Below are 17,542 nucleotides of genomic sequence, written 5' to 3'. Positions count from 1 at the left end.
TATTTGTATTTAAATATTCGAAAATACCATTGAGTTTTTTATTTAGTCCATTGATGTTTCAATTAGATAACTTTTTAAGGTCTTTGGATGCCTATATTTCTAGTGTGGACTACTTGTATTTCCTTTGTATCTTGAGTTTTGTGTCTGCTTCATCTTGATATCTGTGGTCTGTCTGGAAGAGTTTCAGCTCAACATCCAAATCAGGGGACTTTGTCCCTCAGAGGTATTGAATTTGTTGAATTTGAGAGGGTTGTGTGTTGTTTTGCCTTTTTCCAAATCCTGCAGCTCTTTGTCAACTTGATATTTGTAAATATTTGTTCATTCACACATCAGAGATATAAACTGACTGTGTTTAAAGTATTAAGAACTGAAACATCGTAATGAAGATAAAAATGCCAATAAATTTTACACATTTCTCATTATTCAGCATAGATCTTAATTACTGTAAAACACAGTGCTGTGGGGTTGATTGATGGACATGAAAGTTTCTTGGTTATGGGAATAATGCACAAGAGAAACATGCAATCCCATTGTTTCAGTAGAACACTGATGCCTTCACTCCACTGAACTGCTTCGTCTTGGTTTTTCCTAAGTAGTATTCACAATCCCATTTTCTGACAGTAATTTGTAACAATGCCAATACTGAGTAGTGAGCAGAAGATTAATGATTGTACAAATTTCACACTGCAGTTAGGTAAAAGCTTTTTATTATTAAGGTTCTATGTAAATGCCCAAATTGTCTAGTGTACAAGTTTGTAAAATGTTTATATTTTTGTATTTATTGTCTCCCACTGACAGATGGAACTCATCCTCTGTACAGATGAACAAGTGGTCTGCCCATTTAGTTAGCATAATGATGGACAGACTTACTTTTCCCTTTCGTTAGTGTTAGCAATCTATTGTAATCCACTTGGCAAGGAAAAGACCCAACTCTTTTAAGAGACTACTGCATCTGTCTCCCATGAATGAAGAAACTGGTTTGTATTGTTCATACTCCTTGCTGCCTATTTAATCTTTTTTGGTACAGATTTTGACTGGAATACACATCAAGAACTTTTGAACTTAAATTTTGGTCTGTAATGTGTTATGTAAAAAAAGAAAAATTAGACCAAGTGGGTCATTAGTAATCTTGCTTGTGTCGTCTTATATTAGGGAGTTATTCTTGACAGTAAAATGAATGAGGTAAGTAAGTGTATGCCATGTCAAGACTCGTAATTTTGATAACATTTCATGCCACACTTGTATCACATTTTCTTAAAACTGGACAAGTCTGAAGCGTATCCTGTCTGTGCATCTGTGGTCTCTGATTCTCCATATTCAGTCAGGATACTCTTGTAGACCTCAGTAGTCAAGAAAGCAGACAGGTGCCATGTCAGGCTGAGGTCATGTGACAATGTATATTATGCAGTAGGTACTGAAGGGTGCCTAAATTTATGTTGCTAATCACTTTTCATCTAATTTCATCACTTATTTTTATATACATAAGTAATACACATCCACTCTGTATGTACAAAAGGCAGACTGACTTTTTACACCTTCTGCTGGAGGACCCATTAGTATTGTGGCTGGACATTGACCTTACTGAGATTGTTTTTTATGGTTATGGTTCATGCAAAGCCTTTCATGCCATGATCAAGGATGCCCTTTGAAACCACCAAACTTTTAGAGTGAATTTTTTTCTTAGTAAGATGGCAGAAGGATAAAATTATTCAAAGAAAGAGTACTGAAAGGCAGAGATGGCGACATACAACCACACAATATTAACTTAAGTTAATTTGTTATGTAAAAGCTGTTGCTTTGCCATGCATTGGCATATTGCCTTGTCATCTGTTAAATCTATTAAAGTTTAGCCAAACAGCACAAGTTGTACAAATTTAAGCTAAAACATGACACAAATATTCAGCCTGTTGAAGACTTCAGACATTTATTTTCAGTGCAGATTCTAGATTCCATCTTGGCCCTGTAAGATTTTCTGTATTACCAGCAGACTGCTGTTGTAACATTTAACTCCAAAAGTAAGGCAGGGGATGTAGAGGGTCACACATCAAGGCTGTTGTAGCACCCTTTGGTACCCATGCAGATTGTTAAGCAGGAGGTTCATGGGTCTGTTCCCCCCCCCCACACACACACACACACACACACACACACACACACACACACACACTTGTTTTCTTCAGTAGCTGAAGACAAACTGAATACTGCTGAGATACATTTTGAGTCACTATATAAAGAATGTAATTTATAGTATGTTATGCAATGGGACAGAGCAAGGCAAGTTATAGCTGATGTGATAGAGAGAAAGAATCAATTGTAAACACCTGAACTAGAAACACAAAGATGGCTGGACCTTTTGTGCTTCAGTTTAAAGGTAATCATAATTGATTTATATTGTTGGAATGGGGAGCTTAAGTTGTGTTGCTCTGTCTCCCTCATCAATGATTTGGCTTATAATTATAATCATGTCATGAGGTATAGATACACATTGTAGAGACAAAGTATTCACTGCCTCTGGAATTAATTGTCCATCATCTGTGAATTAATGTTTACCATGATAAATGCCTTGTGTGTGTTTCATATTGGAATAGTTTGTATATTATTGTACAATAGAGAGAGAGAAAAGTTATTGGAGCACCATTGTAGCCAAACGCACTTCATGAAAGTGTGGTCTTGGCAACACTGGTCATTTGCTGCTGAGCTTCTTCCCAGTATTGTGCTGCTGTCAGGGGTGGAGGGCAAGCTTCTTGGACTGATCAGATCATTTCCTCTTTAAATAGTAGTTTTCTTCATTCTAATTTACTTATAATTTCTCATTCAGTTTGGGATTCAAATCCAAAATAGCTTAATCTGATTAATTTTGCTAAGGATTGATACTGAATGTCCCAGTGTACCAGACCACATTCAAGTAAATGAGTTTTTAAGTTTCTTCAAGAGTGTTATTTGTTTTTAAATTATTTAAATCTTGTTTTAATTGACAATTATCTTACTAGAAATAATTTTGAGTGTTGGATGGCCCTACTTACCTTGGCAGCCACTTCAGGGGGAGAAGCCCAAAATGCCATTGCTGAGGACATTTAATCCCTGGGAACTACGTTACCTGGCGAGATGAGTCCAAATTATGTACATGAACATTGAGCAAGATGATGTGTGAGTCACCGGGTCTTGACAGGCAAGTGTTGTGGGACACGTCAGTGGTTTGGCTCCTGCTGGCACTCCATCTGCCAGTCATTCAACAAGCTTGTCTGCAGTGCTCCACTGAAAACAAAAAGATATAAGCAAAGTTACCATTGCAGATATAACAACTTTTGTGTATTGTAACACTCATCTTGCTCTTCTCATGGTATTAAGCCTATATTAGGAATTGCCAAATTGATTAAAAGTTTATAGCTTTTATTGAGTATAGATTAATTATTTACTGTGTATGTATGAATTATCTACTTCCCATGGGAAGCTTTTTTTTTTTTTCTGCAAACTGCAAATTCTATTATGAAATCCTTTCTATGGGTTGGTGTAGAATTATATCATTCTTTTCTAACAAATAATGTACATGTTGTTGGAAGTGCATAACAAATTATTAAGATAGTGGAGTATGGAAGTCCTTTGTTAGCAGACCCTGCAGAGAGCTGCTGTGATGTCATGTTTCTTGTAAAGTGTTGTTTGTAGGTGGAAATATTTTTATCTTAGCAGTCATGTCTGGTCTGGTCAGCATTGCACTAAGCTGCAGGGAGAATGGGAAGAGCTAAGGTTTAGTACCACTAACTTCACATTCTTCCTTACCATAAGTTATCATCACCACCTTACTCAGTTTTAACTCTCTGAGATCTGCTTCTTAAGTTCTCAAATATATGGATGTGCCAGCAAGTACATACCATTATCCTTGCTCCACTGTAGCTACATTTGTGATTTCTTGGTGTGTTTTCTGTCTTGGCATCTGTAGGAAGCCATGTTACATCCAGGCATCTTTTTTGGTGTTTGTTGTCTTGGCCAAGGTCTGTACTGCTCTTTAGGTCTTGTTCCTCCTGGCCAAGTTCTAATGAATACCAGTCCTTGTCCTTGGCTTTGTCAATAATATCCTCTTTAAGAAGAGCATCACTCCTAGTGGGATAATATTTTGATTTATTACTCAAATTCCAGTCATGCAGATGCTTTTGTTAAGAGACATTGTTGACATGTAGTTTTAGGCAGATTACAATGACAAGATGAACAGCTTCCATCTCATGAATGAACACTTATATTGCTTGTTATTTGTGTAAAAACACAGAAATTGTTCAGTGTTATTTTGAAGGAAATTCAAATACTAATTTCACTCCAAGATTTTTATTTATTTATTATCATTATTTTTTTAAACTTTTTTTTTAATTTTTTTAACAGATTTGGTAAGCTGCTTCTTTTAAGACTATAATTTGATTTATATGTGCTGGAAAAAATCTCCATTGAGTGTTCTTGGTGTTGGGGTGTGGAACATTCATCTTGTCATGGTGCTTTTGAGAACCAGAGATGCAGCCTGATGACATCTGAATCCACTGGTGGCTCAGTTCAATATCCAAGTTACCATCTGTGCCACCAGTCTGGGAACACTATTCCAAGACACAAGCTTTTGTAATGTGCAAATCAGACTCTATAATCAGTTAATCTGGTTAAAAAAAGAGGGGAAAAAAAGTTGTCTGAACTTTGATATGAGTACAATGAATGAGGTTAATACCAGTCTTAGCACTTTTCTGTAAAGTAAAACACTGTGTGAGAACCCACTTCCCAATTGTAGATTCCACTGTCACTGAGGACATTTGCTTTTTCATCATGATGGATAATCATGATGGATGAAATGGGAGAAGAGGTGCATAAAAGAATTACAAGCTATTGGAATCTTGTGTTAAGCAGACACTTAAATTTTAGTATAGATGAACAGCCAGTTATGTAGATAGCATGTTAGTTGATAAAGGATGCTTTATTCATATGAAGTTTTGACATCTATTCAAGCTGGATTGTCTTAATATAGAATTCACCTTTGTCCTCCCAAATAAATTACTTGCTTTTATCTGAACCAAGAGAAAACCAGTGTGTGCTATGGTATAAACAACTCAAGGATACTCTACATTCTGGCCTTACCTAGTGGCGTAGACAACTTTTGTATTTAGCTTGAATACAGATAGTCTCCCAGTGACTAAAGTATAAAAATTTAAAATGATGCTTCTCACAAGGTATTTTCCTGGTGGGAATGAATTCTGTTATCTCACAATGGGATGGCAGTGAATGAAGATCTGTCAGGCTGGATCTCTGGTGGGGAAGGTTAGGCTCTCACAATGAGAACTGAGCGGGGCTGTCCGTGCCCCACAGTGCCCCGCCACGGCTGCCTCTTATTGGACTGTTCTCATGTCCTGTAAAACTCTCTGGCTCTATTTTGGAGCAGATTATGGACTCCACTTCTCTGTTTTAGGAGGGACCACGGCCATCTTGCTTCATGTACAGCCACTGGGTCTTGATCTTTTGTAGGATGGAGAGGGATTTTTACTTTTTTATATTCCCAGTGTTACTCCTGAGCCTGGTTGAGGGCAAGAAGGTAAAGCACTAAGTGGAGGCCATTTTTTAAAAATCCAACCATGTTGAGTGACAGGTGTCTCCTCTGGGGCTGGGCAGCTCCCCCTCTGATGTTAGCATGTTGCACATGTATCGTTACGATTATATTAATCAATATGTCATTGTACTTTGCCCAACAATAAAACTTATGTGAACTGTAATCTGTGTATGTCAAGTCCTGTTGCATGAAAGAAACTGATGAGACTTTCCTATCAGGGAACATGAAAAGGATGGTATACAGAATATCCTACTTTTCAAAACAAAGAGGAGATACAAGTGCAAGGCAAAATTAACAGCCTCAGAGCCTGGCAGCAATGAGCAAATTCTGGGGCGTCAGGAAGAAGAGGGGATAGTTAAGTGGAAAGCATCTCGATAAGTATCTAAACTTAAGAGGATGCTTTAATAATCTCTTAATGAAGAATGACTGCCAGTAATATCATATAATAATGAAATCTTTATTTTCATTACATATCAAACTTACAAAGAAAAGAACTAAACCCATTTAATTACTCACAATTTTCTGACATTTCCAAAACTTAGTGTTACTCAGAGGAGGTAAATTCTTAATACCATGCTGCATAGACACCTAAGTATTAGAAAGATATTGCCATCTCATCCACTATAAGATAATTACATTTCTATAAGATTTCATAGTACCATAGATGTAAAATCCACTTCACTATGTTGCAGTCTCATAAAACATCTGTTCTCTGACCTAAGCAGTGTAGGAAGTTAATATACTTTAAGTAAAAGTAGATAGAATTATTGCTCTCTTAGAGAGAGAGAGAGAGAGAGAGAGAGAGAGCTGAAAGTACATAATTCAAGCATTTCTTACTGATGAGAAGCATCATCAACACCCCCCCCCAAAAAAAAAAAAAAAATCACTCATAGCTGCAATGGATTTATGTTGCTTTTTACTGAAAATAACTGTAATCTTTAACTTATTAACTGATAAAGATTACCTTCCTCTATTTAACATCAACATTCAAGATATTTCATGTCCTTAAAAAATGGACAGCCAAACTCAACATATAAACTTCTAATTATTAAGCTTAAAGAAAAAGGTTAGCATGATATAAACAAAGTGCTTTCAGAAGCCTTAAGCCCATGTGTAGACAGCCCGATTTTCCTCTACAAGAAGCTGATTGATATACAAGTCAACTGCTTTGTCAGATGTGTCAATCAGCAATAATGAGAGCACTAACAAGTTGTTCTTATCTACTTTCTTATCATACACCACAGAACTGAGGTATTTGTTTCCTGTCAATGTGCGGAAGTGTAAAGCATCTTCAGGGCTCCATGATCTGTTTGCTGGTTCAATACCTGCAAAAAATAGTCATATAAATGAAGAATAAAAGCATGACAAGTTATCAGTACACCTACCTACCTCAACCCTACCCCAACTGTAGACCATCTTAATAATGGATTCCAGTAGTTAATGTCAGTGACTTTTGGAAATGATGAGGGAGATACAGTAACTGCAGGACAGAGATAAAACAAAGGAAGAAAGGGCCAGCTTGCTTGCTTATTAAGAGTAGATTGCACACAATGTTTTAAATTTAAGAGTTATCAAATTAATTTAAATAAGGCAACAGTGTTTCCAGCATTCTTGATTCATCAGTATCGCCAATACTTTTGGTTCCAAACTAGCAATAATCAATAATTTTAGATTTTGGAAGATGAGCATGTTGAAAGTTTAAACTTTCAAAATCAAATGTAGTCATTTTATTTAAAACAGTACTTTTCATTAGCAAAGAGCTAGGATAAACAATCAATTTGAATTTTTTTCTAAGATTTTTCAAGTTTTCCTAAGATAAAGATAAAATTAAAGATTTGGATTTATCGATTTTTTAAATTTAAAATATCAATATCGTTATCGCTAGTACTGAAATCTTGGATTTATCTATTCATCGGTTACTGGCTGATAAATTTATCACCAGTTATTGATTATCAGTTATCAGCAATAAGGTTATTGTTATCGATTTATTGGTTATTGTGATAAATATTTTCATTATCGCACCCAGCTATGCTGGCCTTGAGGTCTACTGGTGCATCATTATTATCTGACAGCTGGTCTTAAAACAGTTAATCCAGCAAAGCTTTGGAACTAAGGGAACCTGTCAGTTGGTAGTGTACCTGTAATGCACCACTAAGTGGACTGACAGAGATGTATGGATAACAGAAAATAACTTAGTAAATAATTAATCTTCTTTTCATCTGTCTTCAGATTAGAAGTATGGCCCAAAATTCTTATTTCCCCATTATACATTTCCTTTATGATACTTTCAGCAGCAAGCACTTTTTTTTCCAAGAACCTATTTTGAGTCCACGACAAAACTTTGGTATAATGGTATAAACACAATTACAATATGGTAAATATTAAGTCAAGTTCACTACTTACCATAAAGTTTTGCCTTGATTGCAAGACAGGGAAGAATACAGAAGGATGGCAAGAGAGGTTGTACATTCTGGAGACTTGAAACAAATCGGTCCCCAAAGTCAACAAATACTCCAGCAACTGTTTCCTTCTGAGTCATTTCTACCTTGGCCCTGAAAAGATGAAGTGATAAAAGTTTCTCTAATTCATCCTTTCATAACTTTTCTTTCTTTTTACAACAGAAAGCTGAAAGAGACTGTGAGGTACTGTACTAATTCCATCTTTTAGTGATGCTATAACAGTGAGTAGATACCATTATAGTTATTCAACCACTCCAAAATGTAACCACGATCATTCCTCAATGACACCACTGTTATACGAATACATGGTGAGCAATGCACACCAAACCACATATCTCCTAGGCATGCACTCACATCTGTAAATATGGGCTAGTGGCAGTCTCTTGATTTCACTCTCGGCTTCACCATAACACACAAAAAAATCCTAATCCAAAAGTAAACACAGAAAACTTAACATGCTCAACAATCCTGAGCCAAGACAAATTATATACTACTCTTGCATCTTAGTTTACCCATTTTCCTACCTATGGCAGACAATCACCTTGATGTTCTATGTCACAATATATCAGCACAGATAATTCTGTAAAAGGAATACCAAACATGCATGGTTGGTGGAATACATCTGGCAAGTACCTTGATATGCAAAGAAAAGGAATAAAATAAATTAAATTACCTAATTACATAAATAGTGAATAAATAAAAAGTTACTCCCAATAATAAAATGCTGAACATCAGATGAGCCTCACCTGTACCAGACATCATCTTTGTGTTTCAAGGCACAATATTGGCCACCCTTTATCTCCATAACTTGCTGAAGATTGACAAGGTTGTTATAGTGCTTTTGCATGCTGTCAGATAGCTCACCATATTCCTTAGTCATGTTCCATGGTTGGACCTGAATAATTTTAGATATTCGATTTTAAGACCAGAAATAGATTTCAAAGGTGTCCAATATATTTCAAATTAATTTTCAGTTATCAACATGCTTTACTACATTATGAAAAGTGAAAAATTGCCTTACAGCAAACAGGTGTGGACTGGCAGCAAAAGTCACAATGACATCAAAATAGGAGCCAACATCAGGAATGTCACTAGGGGACATGGAGGAACAGGGTAAGAAAGAGTCTAACCCAGCAGTGGGAGGCTGTACAGGCAGACTTGGACCTGTCAAGGAAAGAAGACAGCACTTTGTTTTTTAAATGTGTATTTTTACAAAGATTTAATATAAAAGTAAAAAAGTAAAAAGTTAAATATAAAATGATTTCTTGAAGAGCTTAAGAGTTGGTTTAATCTTTTGAAGTGTAATTAAAGATCATGGGCCAAAGTTCAAGTAAGCTCACCTGAGACACAAGAAGATAGCGACCTCGCATGACAGAGAAACATGTCTTTGTCAGTGCTGTTGTTTTTGTCTTCTTCTTTACTGCAAAGATAAAATATAAATAAGAGAGAGAGAGAGAGAGAGAGAGAGAGAGAGAGAGAGAGAGAGAGAGAGAGAGAGAGAGAGAGAGAGAGAGAGAGAGAGAGAGAGAGAGAGAGAGAGATTTATAACATGGTCACCTTTACTAGCCACATGTTCTACACTGACACTCAACATGCTCAATGAGTGTAAATCTCACTACCTGAAGAGGTTGGTATTGATTCCAAGGGTGTCATTGATGGAGACCAATTCATTCTGAGGTAGTAATCTCTTGAATAGTTGCACCATGGGCAGCTGCCTCTCTGTCCATTGTGATACCACCTCAGGGAAGGAGAGAGAGGGAGAGAGAGAATGTTTGCTATTTCTCAATTTAAGTAAACTGGAAGAAAGATGCTTTGTACAGTTGGCTTTTTGTTGGATTTAATAGTAGCAACAGAACAATCATCTCCAAATCTATCCATTCTTATGTAATAGAAGTCAGCTGATCTTCCTTTCCTGCAATGAATGTTTCTGGTCTTCACTCCACATTTCAGTTTCCATGAATGTGCATATTCTGTGTCACTAACCTTCTCTCTTTCTACTCTTGTAAGGAGTATACCTCTCTTCAAACAGTTGAGTTATAGCTGTCTATTACATCAACTTTATTCTAAATGTTTTGGATCTACATAGGCTGTCCAGAAACTGTTAACCACAAAATTACATTCTCACAAAGTAGCAAAAACATCCCTCGGCAAAATCTCTTTGAACATTCACAGCGTAAGCCACTGCAATTCCTGGTTTGAATTTTCTTCCTTTGCTGCACAAACATTTCCTTTACAAATTTCTTATTCTTTGGCAGCTAGCACTTTCCTTTTTACATTAAAAATTCTCATGCCTTTTTAACAACTTACTCAGTCTTCTGTTCCATTAATTATCTTAATCACTGCATTTACTGAACTTTTCTTCTGCTTTTTCAGTTTTCTCAAAAAAATGTTCTTCTTCCTATTCCATATTTTATCTTGTAATTATCATTTATTCCTCATATTCCTCTTCCAAAGCATATTTTTTAAATCTTACTTATCCTATCAAGTAATTCATTATGATATATCTTTTCACCTTCTACATAGTCTCCTAAAGCTAACATATTTACATAAACACATATGAATATTTGTCTTCACTGTTTTTTGTTAACTTTTGCTTCACCAAATCATTCACTTATAACCAGATTCTTTTCTCTTTATAGAGACAGAAAAACTGAATGACATAGTGTAGTTTCCAGATGTCTTACACACCTCTAATTTGCCTCAACCAAATTTCATCTGGTAACACTGACTCCTATCCAGATGTACTATATCCTCTGTTCCTTCACTTTCCCTTGACATTCTTGTAGCTATTTACTTAACTTGGAGCAATATTCTGTGAATATTGAGATGATTCTTTCCATTCAACAATCTTTATATACTGCACTTTTTTTTATGTTTAACATTCTCTCTCTCTCTCTCTCTCTCTCTCTCTCTCTCTCTCTCTCTCTCTCTCTCTCTCTCTCCTTTTACTTAAGGGAAAATTAAGTGAGGAAACAGAGGATATCGTACATCTGGGCAGAAGTCAGTGTTACCAGACAATATCTGCTTGAGGCAAATCGGAAGTGTGTAAGAATTCTGGTCTCCAACAGTACATTTTCAGCATGATGTAGAGTGAATTAATGTTTCTTTTTGTGCTCACCTTAAGCAGCAAAGGAGTATCCTGTGATGTCAGCTCCACCAGGCGTTGGCAGGCTTTCACTGTCCACTTCAAATCAGGATTGCTGGGAACTTTGTACAGATGGCATGGCAATGCCTGCACAAGAAACATGATTTGCAATACTAATTATTATCAGTGTTATTTTAAAAACACTCAAATAGAAAAAAAAAAAAAAAAAAAAAAAAAAAAAAAAAAAAAAAAAAAAAAAAAAAAAAAGAGCAAGGAGATCCTTAACTATAAAAATCACCAGATAAAAGCCTGGGATGATAAGATGCAAAGTGGCACTCAATTTACCTATCAAGAGTTACAAGAAGTCAATGAAGCCTTTACAGTCTAACAGTTAAAAGATAAAATTACATGAATTCATTATTATCCAGTATAAGCAAGCCTGTTAGAAAAATTCTTGTGCAAGCAAATATAATTAGCTTAAATGACATTACTAAAATACAACAAGCATTTAAGATAACTATTACAAACCATACCTTTGTCTTCTATTATTCAATAGCTTGAATGACTCTTAGAGAACTGTATGCAATCAAGAATTCTTTGCACACACATCCAGCAAACTCAATCCTGTATTTCTCCTTTTGCTAAACTAAAAAGTTACCTGGTGAGGAAGTTTTGCTAGGAGAGGGGACACAGCCTCCAAGTTTCTTATGTTGCTGATACATACTTTCTCCACATTTCCAAAATCCACAAACTCCATCAGGACCTATTGGTTAAATAATTTCAACACTTAATTTAACTTTCAGGCATTCCATTGATATACAGAAACTAGAGACAAAGATTAATTAAGTCATTTCCTTCCAAATAGGAAAATAGTGTCTGTTCTTTTATTTCTTCCAATGAACTTCATGACTTTCTAGATGAAAATCTGTATCCACTGGTCAGGGTTTATGAGCTAACATGCTCAGCCCACAACCAGAAGTCCTGCATTTCAATGCCAGGCAAGATACTCGTAGAGAAAAGCTGTGTGGTTTGTCCTCTTAAGCCAAGGTGGTGTGGCCTTGCTTCCTGACAAAGCACATAGCTTGCAATTCTTTCCCTATGTATGTGTATCTGTAAGACTGTGCTTGCTGCAAGAGACCAGAAACAGTCTATGCTACACTCTGAGAAGCAAACTAAGGTAAGAGTTAATGGTAACACCCCAAGCAACAGAAGCCTTACCATTTTCTCATGCCTCCCTTATCTGCTTATTTTTTGTTTTAAACCTTATCTATAAATATCACATCCAGACACTACCTTACAGTATCCAACCACTGTCATAAAATCTGAGAGGGAAGCTTACAATGTCATGAGCAACTAACCAAAAACTTAAAATGCTAACTGAAGAAAGATATCCAAATATTTCCCTTATGAATAGTCATAAAACTAGCTTCCAATTATGAAAAAGGAAAAATACAAGTAAAAGGGCAATCGTACAATAAATTAATGTGTATTTCATTTAAAAAGATGACTCTTGAATATTCAAGTGATTTAAAACCTAACAAAAACTGGTAACTAAGCCTTTAAGTTCTAACTGTTGCAGCACATTACATTTTCTTCTTGCCTACCTTTCCATCCACATCCACAGGACTCTTTGGTTTAGCACGGTACCACTCTCCATCACCATTGAAGTAAGTTAAGTACAGCTTGGTAAGATCTACATTGGCGTCTAAAGGTATTTCTTTGATCTTTCCTGCAGGTACAAATGCCAGCAGTAAGCTTTTATAAAAAATTGTGAGAAGTATGTACAGCAAGGATATAGGTATCAGTTATGCAATAATGGGAAACAACTGAGCAAATCTTGAAAAAATAAAATAAAATAAATAAATAATAATAATAATACAGAATAAAAATAAATAAATAAATAGATAAATAAATGAATAATAAATAAATAATAAATAAATAGGCAATATGAATAAAAAATATTGACTGTGACAGTACTACAATCAATGATACTGTATGAATGGGTGGAGCTATGGGAAGAGGGTGGCAATAGGCCTAGTGTTTCAAGGAAGGGTAGACTAGCCCACTGCCACTTTCACAGGGTGCACTCCATCAATACATCCTGTGGGGTGTCGAGGTGAGAAACTAGTGTGACCACTATATAAAGCACTGTTTTTACTGATCTTTCAATGATTTTATTTTTTTATTATTACTTTTTTTTAGTTTTATTTGGTTTTATTAAAACCCAGTTCTTAGGATATGTACATTTCTTCTGGTAGTAACAGCAGCAAGGGAAGGAGAGATGAAATAGAACACAAAATACAAAAGTCATCACTTGCTTGTGAATCACATCCTTAACAGGTAACTTCCATGACAGTTTCTAGACTTATGTAGTATTAACACTAAAACTGATTACTAAATAAAACTTACTCCTGGCTATCTTTAGAAGGTCATTCAAGGATATTAATGTGTCTGAATCCACTTGAAAGTAAATTATACCACTGTATGAAGCATATGTCAGGTACACTTCTGCTACACATCCATCCTGGAAATAAATATTAAGAATGTCACATCAACCAATAATGGTTTTGTATTGACAAATTAATATTTGAAATTTGTAGGTAGATAGTGAACTGCTGTGGTTGCAAATAATTAGAGGGAGGTACTAAATACAGGGCACCGTATATTGATGCTGGTCTACTGTTTTCCATTTACATATCCTCCTTTAGTACACTAATAACAATACAGCAAATACTCTTGATTTGTGCGTGTGTTTGCATTTACCTAACTATAATTTACAGGACCTGATCTATGCTCATGTGGTCTCGTCTCCATATCTATACTTGTCCAGTTTTTCCTCAAAGTTATGCACACTCATTGCCAATAATATATCTTCACTTAGCTTTTTCCAAACTTCTATATTTCTCTGTGGAAAACTATTTCTTTATATTACTCAAACATCTTCCTTTTAGTAGTTTTTTGCTGTGTCCTCATGTGTAAGTGGTATTTCCTAATTCTCTTAGCAGCAGTTTCTCATTATCTATTTCTTCCACTCTATTCCATAATTTATAAATTAGTATTAAATGTGTGTGTGTGTGTGTGTGTGTGTGTGTGTGTGTGTGTGTGTGTGTGTGTGTGTGTGTGTGTGTGTGTGTGTGTGTGTGATCCTGAAGAAAAGTGACTACATCATAAGTTCATGCAGTGATTGTTGCAACAAATGCATGCAGTATTAGTGTAGAACCTTTCTTTAATTTTCAGGAACTGTTAAAATGTTTTCAGACAGAATGTGCTTTAAATTCTTGATACGAGTGACTGATATAACATTCTGTAAAGCATTGATTGGCCTCTGGTGGCGAGTCAGTGGATGAGGATCACAGAAGAATTATTGTTGAGTTCAGCTTTATGTAACTAACTGCTGATTAATCAAACAGCATATGGAGTTGTTTATTTTTTAGTTAGATTGACACAAGCATGGTTGCTTCCATACTAATACAATGACTTATAAATAAGGTGATACAACCTTGCTGATGAGGTGCATCATGCTTGTCTAATTCACTGCTGGCCTGTATGCTGCATTTGTCACTGTATGCTGGAAGTTGGTATATGCATACATCTGAAAGTGCCAGTGCATCCAGCTGCTACTGTGACCGACTTGAACCGCTTCAAGGAATGTCTCAGCTGTCAGTATTTTTCAAGATCTCTAAGAGGGAAGCTGCATTGTGTGAAAGTACAAGAAATTACAGTAATCTGATTTTGCCTATGCTCAGAATTTTACTTACAGGCAGCAAAGAAGGCTCAGTGATGTGAAGGACAAGAGATTCAAACACCTTGTCATTTAGGTTGATGTCCTCACTGGTAGATGTGTCAAAAAAAACAAGAGCATAGGGCTCCTGGCGACGCTGGACCCGGGCTACCAGTGCCTGGCTCATGGGTATGCACTCCAAGAGGGCCTGAAGTGTGGCCTCTCGAGGAGCATCCTCAAACCCAGCCAGACAACAATGCAGGTCCTGTATGAGGAGAGTGAATCATCAATAACATCTTCATTCCTGGGAAATTACTCAATAAAAAGGACACAAAGAAACACTTCTATTCTGACACAACAATTAGAAAAGGCAGGGATATGACTGAGGGAGAAACACATGGGAAGTAGTTCTGCAATAAAAACCTGAATGTTCCTATTTTATCTGTATATGTATTGTAAATATAACCAAAACATTCATTTTATGACTGAATGGCAAAATAAGTACTGCTTGCCATCTTATAAGGTGGAAGGTGTGGATTGATTCCTGACAGGAAACTCAATAAACAATACAATAATTTTATTAGTCATGCTGCTGTTAATGCGGGGATTCGTTTGTGCTAACAACCTGCATTAGATGAGATTTGTGTGAATTGTAATGGAAGTAGTGGTAGAAAACTATTATGGTTCTGACATGGCTGAGACAGGTCACCCCAAAATTAAAATATTTCCAGAATACATCTGTACTAGGCAATGCTCTTTTGTGAATACTAATTGTGAAGACCTAAGTGAATGACTTCAAGTGAACAAATATGGAAGAGGAGAAAAAGGAATGGGAAGAGAAAGAAGAGGAGAAAAAGGAATTGGAGAAAAGGAGGAATAAGAAAGAAGAGAAAGAAAGGAAATATATCACAACTCTTCCATGTCAGACATACAAGACTTTGCCATGTCAGATGTGTCATCTTATTGCAACTCTGCAGCATCACACATAAATGTGACTTTGCCATGTCAGACACAGATTGGTGATCTTACTGTCTTACTGTGACTGTGCAGTGTCAGCTGCAGATGTGATATTCCTATGTCAGATACAGATGGTGGGCAGCTGCACAGTGCCTGTACAACAACAGCACCAAAGAACCAAAGGTTCACATATGAGCCAGAGTGTCTTTGTCATCTTTCAGGAGAGGAGTGTTGCTGTTTGTGTGGAGTGTGGGCACTGTAAAAGACTTGGTGTGGCTGTATACTGTGAGCAACTTGGTGTATGGCATGTCTTGTGAAACATGCAATTAAACTTATAGTGACAACATAACACCACTGCTGCTGATGGATAATGTTATATTGAATTTTCTGCAAATTTACATTTTTACCTTTATTAACTACTGTATATTTTGGCAGATAAGACAACTTTCAGATAAGATGATCCCCAAATTTCAGTAAAAATTGAATGGTTTTAACTGATATTGGTGGGATAAGATGACACCCAAACTACCAAACCTGTGGTGAAGTTTGGGTCAGTGTGCACCAGACAACTGAGACAGTAATATATTAGTACAATGAATAAAATACCTTGAATGCATTACCAGTAATAGGGTACCATCACCTTCAAGTGGAGAACTAAACCTAAAATAAAATCCCCACCAGTTATCTTTGTACATTTTCATGAAAAATGATGGATGGACGAAGATGCTATAAAATCATATGTGGTAGTCAGTCAGTTTTCTTAAACATAAACAATCCATTGCCTTGCACTGCCTGCATGCGTTAGGCTGTCGTCTGTAAACTTCTCCTATATGTATATCAAGTTTCTTTTGATTAAATACATTGACATTCTGTAAGTTTTTTCTCAGTATATGGACTTTGTCCCTATACAATATTGCAAGCTAAAGATATTTATCTTGCTTCCAGTTTGCTTTCCTTTACCGCTTAGCTTGGGGTTCCATGCCTTGAAGACCTTTATATAGCTCCTCCTTCAGCTTTAAGAAAAAAAACTGGGGAATGTTCACATAGTCTCCTGCTTTATCATTCATATACAATGCCAGCAGAGGTTTTTAGCAGTACTACACTGAATTTTGTTAATACATGGAATATGTTTCAGCACATTTTCTAAAAATGGATTCCTATTTTCCTTTGCCTAACTTCAGCAAAAGTCATAAAATGAGATTGTTTCTTTACAATGGTATTTTGTGTAAAATTTAAAGTCATTGTTTTTGTATCTGGCATATAAGATGACCCCCCAAAACTTTTTTTTTTTTTTAAGATGATTCAAGTGTTGTCTTATGCACTGAAATATACGGTTATCATATTGTATGATACTCTCTAAAGCTGCAACATTAACATTTTTAATTACTTTCCCTATATCACAGCAAGGATGAAAAGCTCATACCTGTGGTGGAAGAGAGAAGAATTTTTCATGAAGATCATAAATGTCACACAGAGGAATGATGGCTGAATCACCTTCATCCACAAATTTCACATGAGCATTTTCACCTGAATTAGATAAAATCTACCTTAAATATTGGGTTAACAAGTGGCCTGATATTGCCATGTCACATGTAATTTTAAGTGTTAAATATAATACCAAGGTACATCCTTTATCAGAATTTGGCACAGTCTGTTAAGGTAACAATGGTCTACAATGTAGCCATTAATCAATTGTTACTGAAGAAATGTGAACAAAGGGCAAAAGTTCTGAATTTCATCAACAGCTTTTC

General features: G+C 35.9%; 1 protein-coding gene across 4 annotated transcripts in view; it reads right to left on the bottom strand.

Annotated features, from left to right (window-relative positions):
• Positions 1-6,005: 6,005 nt before the first annotated feature.
• Positions 6,006-17,542, bottom strand: part of LOC135111595 (tudor domain-containing protein 7B-like) — a 23,743-nt gene continuing 12,206 nt past the window's right edge. For 3 of the 4 annotated variants that reach the window (XM_064025064.1, XM_064025065.1, XM_064025066.1), the window contains exons 12-23: positions 17,215-17,318; positions 14,872-15,099; positions 13,523-13,637; positions 12,718-12,842; positions 11,772-11,876; positions 11,147-11,260; positions 9,648-9,766; positions 9,369-9,448; positions 9,050-9,192; positions 8,775-8,923; positions 7,973-8,121; positions 6,006-6,894 (exon numbers count right to left, since the gene is read on the bottom strand). In XM_064025064.1, coding sequence (XP_063881134.1) covers positions 6,671-6,894; positions 7,973-8,121; positions 8,775-8,923; positions 9,050-9,192; positions 9,369-9,448; positions 9,648-9,766; positions 11,147-11,260; positions 11,772-11,876; positions 12,718-12,842; positions 13,523-13,637; positions 14,872-15,099; positions 17,215-17,318 — 1,655 coding nt within the window. In that variant the 3' untranslated portion in view covers positions 6,006-6,670. Of the gene's footprint in view, positions 6,895-7,972; positions 8,122-8,774; positions 8,924-9,049; positions 9,193-9,368; positions 9,449-9,647; positions 9,767-11,146; positions 11,261-11,771; positions 11,877-12,717; positions 12,843-13,522; positions 13,638-14,871; positions 15,100-17,214; positions 17,319-17,542 lie in introns of those variants that run through there. The other variant, XR_010273807.1, reaches the window with a different exon arrangement.

The sequence above is a fragment of the Scylla paramamosain genome, chromosome 22, assembly GCF_035594125.1.
Source record: "Scylla paramamosain isolate STU-SP2022 chromosome 22, ASM3559412v1, whole genome shotgun sequence".
NCBI lineage: Eukaryota > Metazoa > Arthropoda > Malacostraca > Decapoda > Portunidae > Scylla > Scylla paramamosain.
This window is presented reverse-complemented; position numbering and strand designations above follow the sequence as displayed.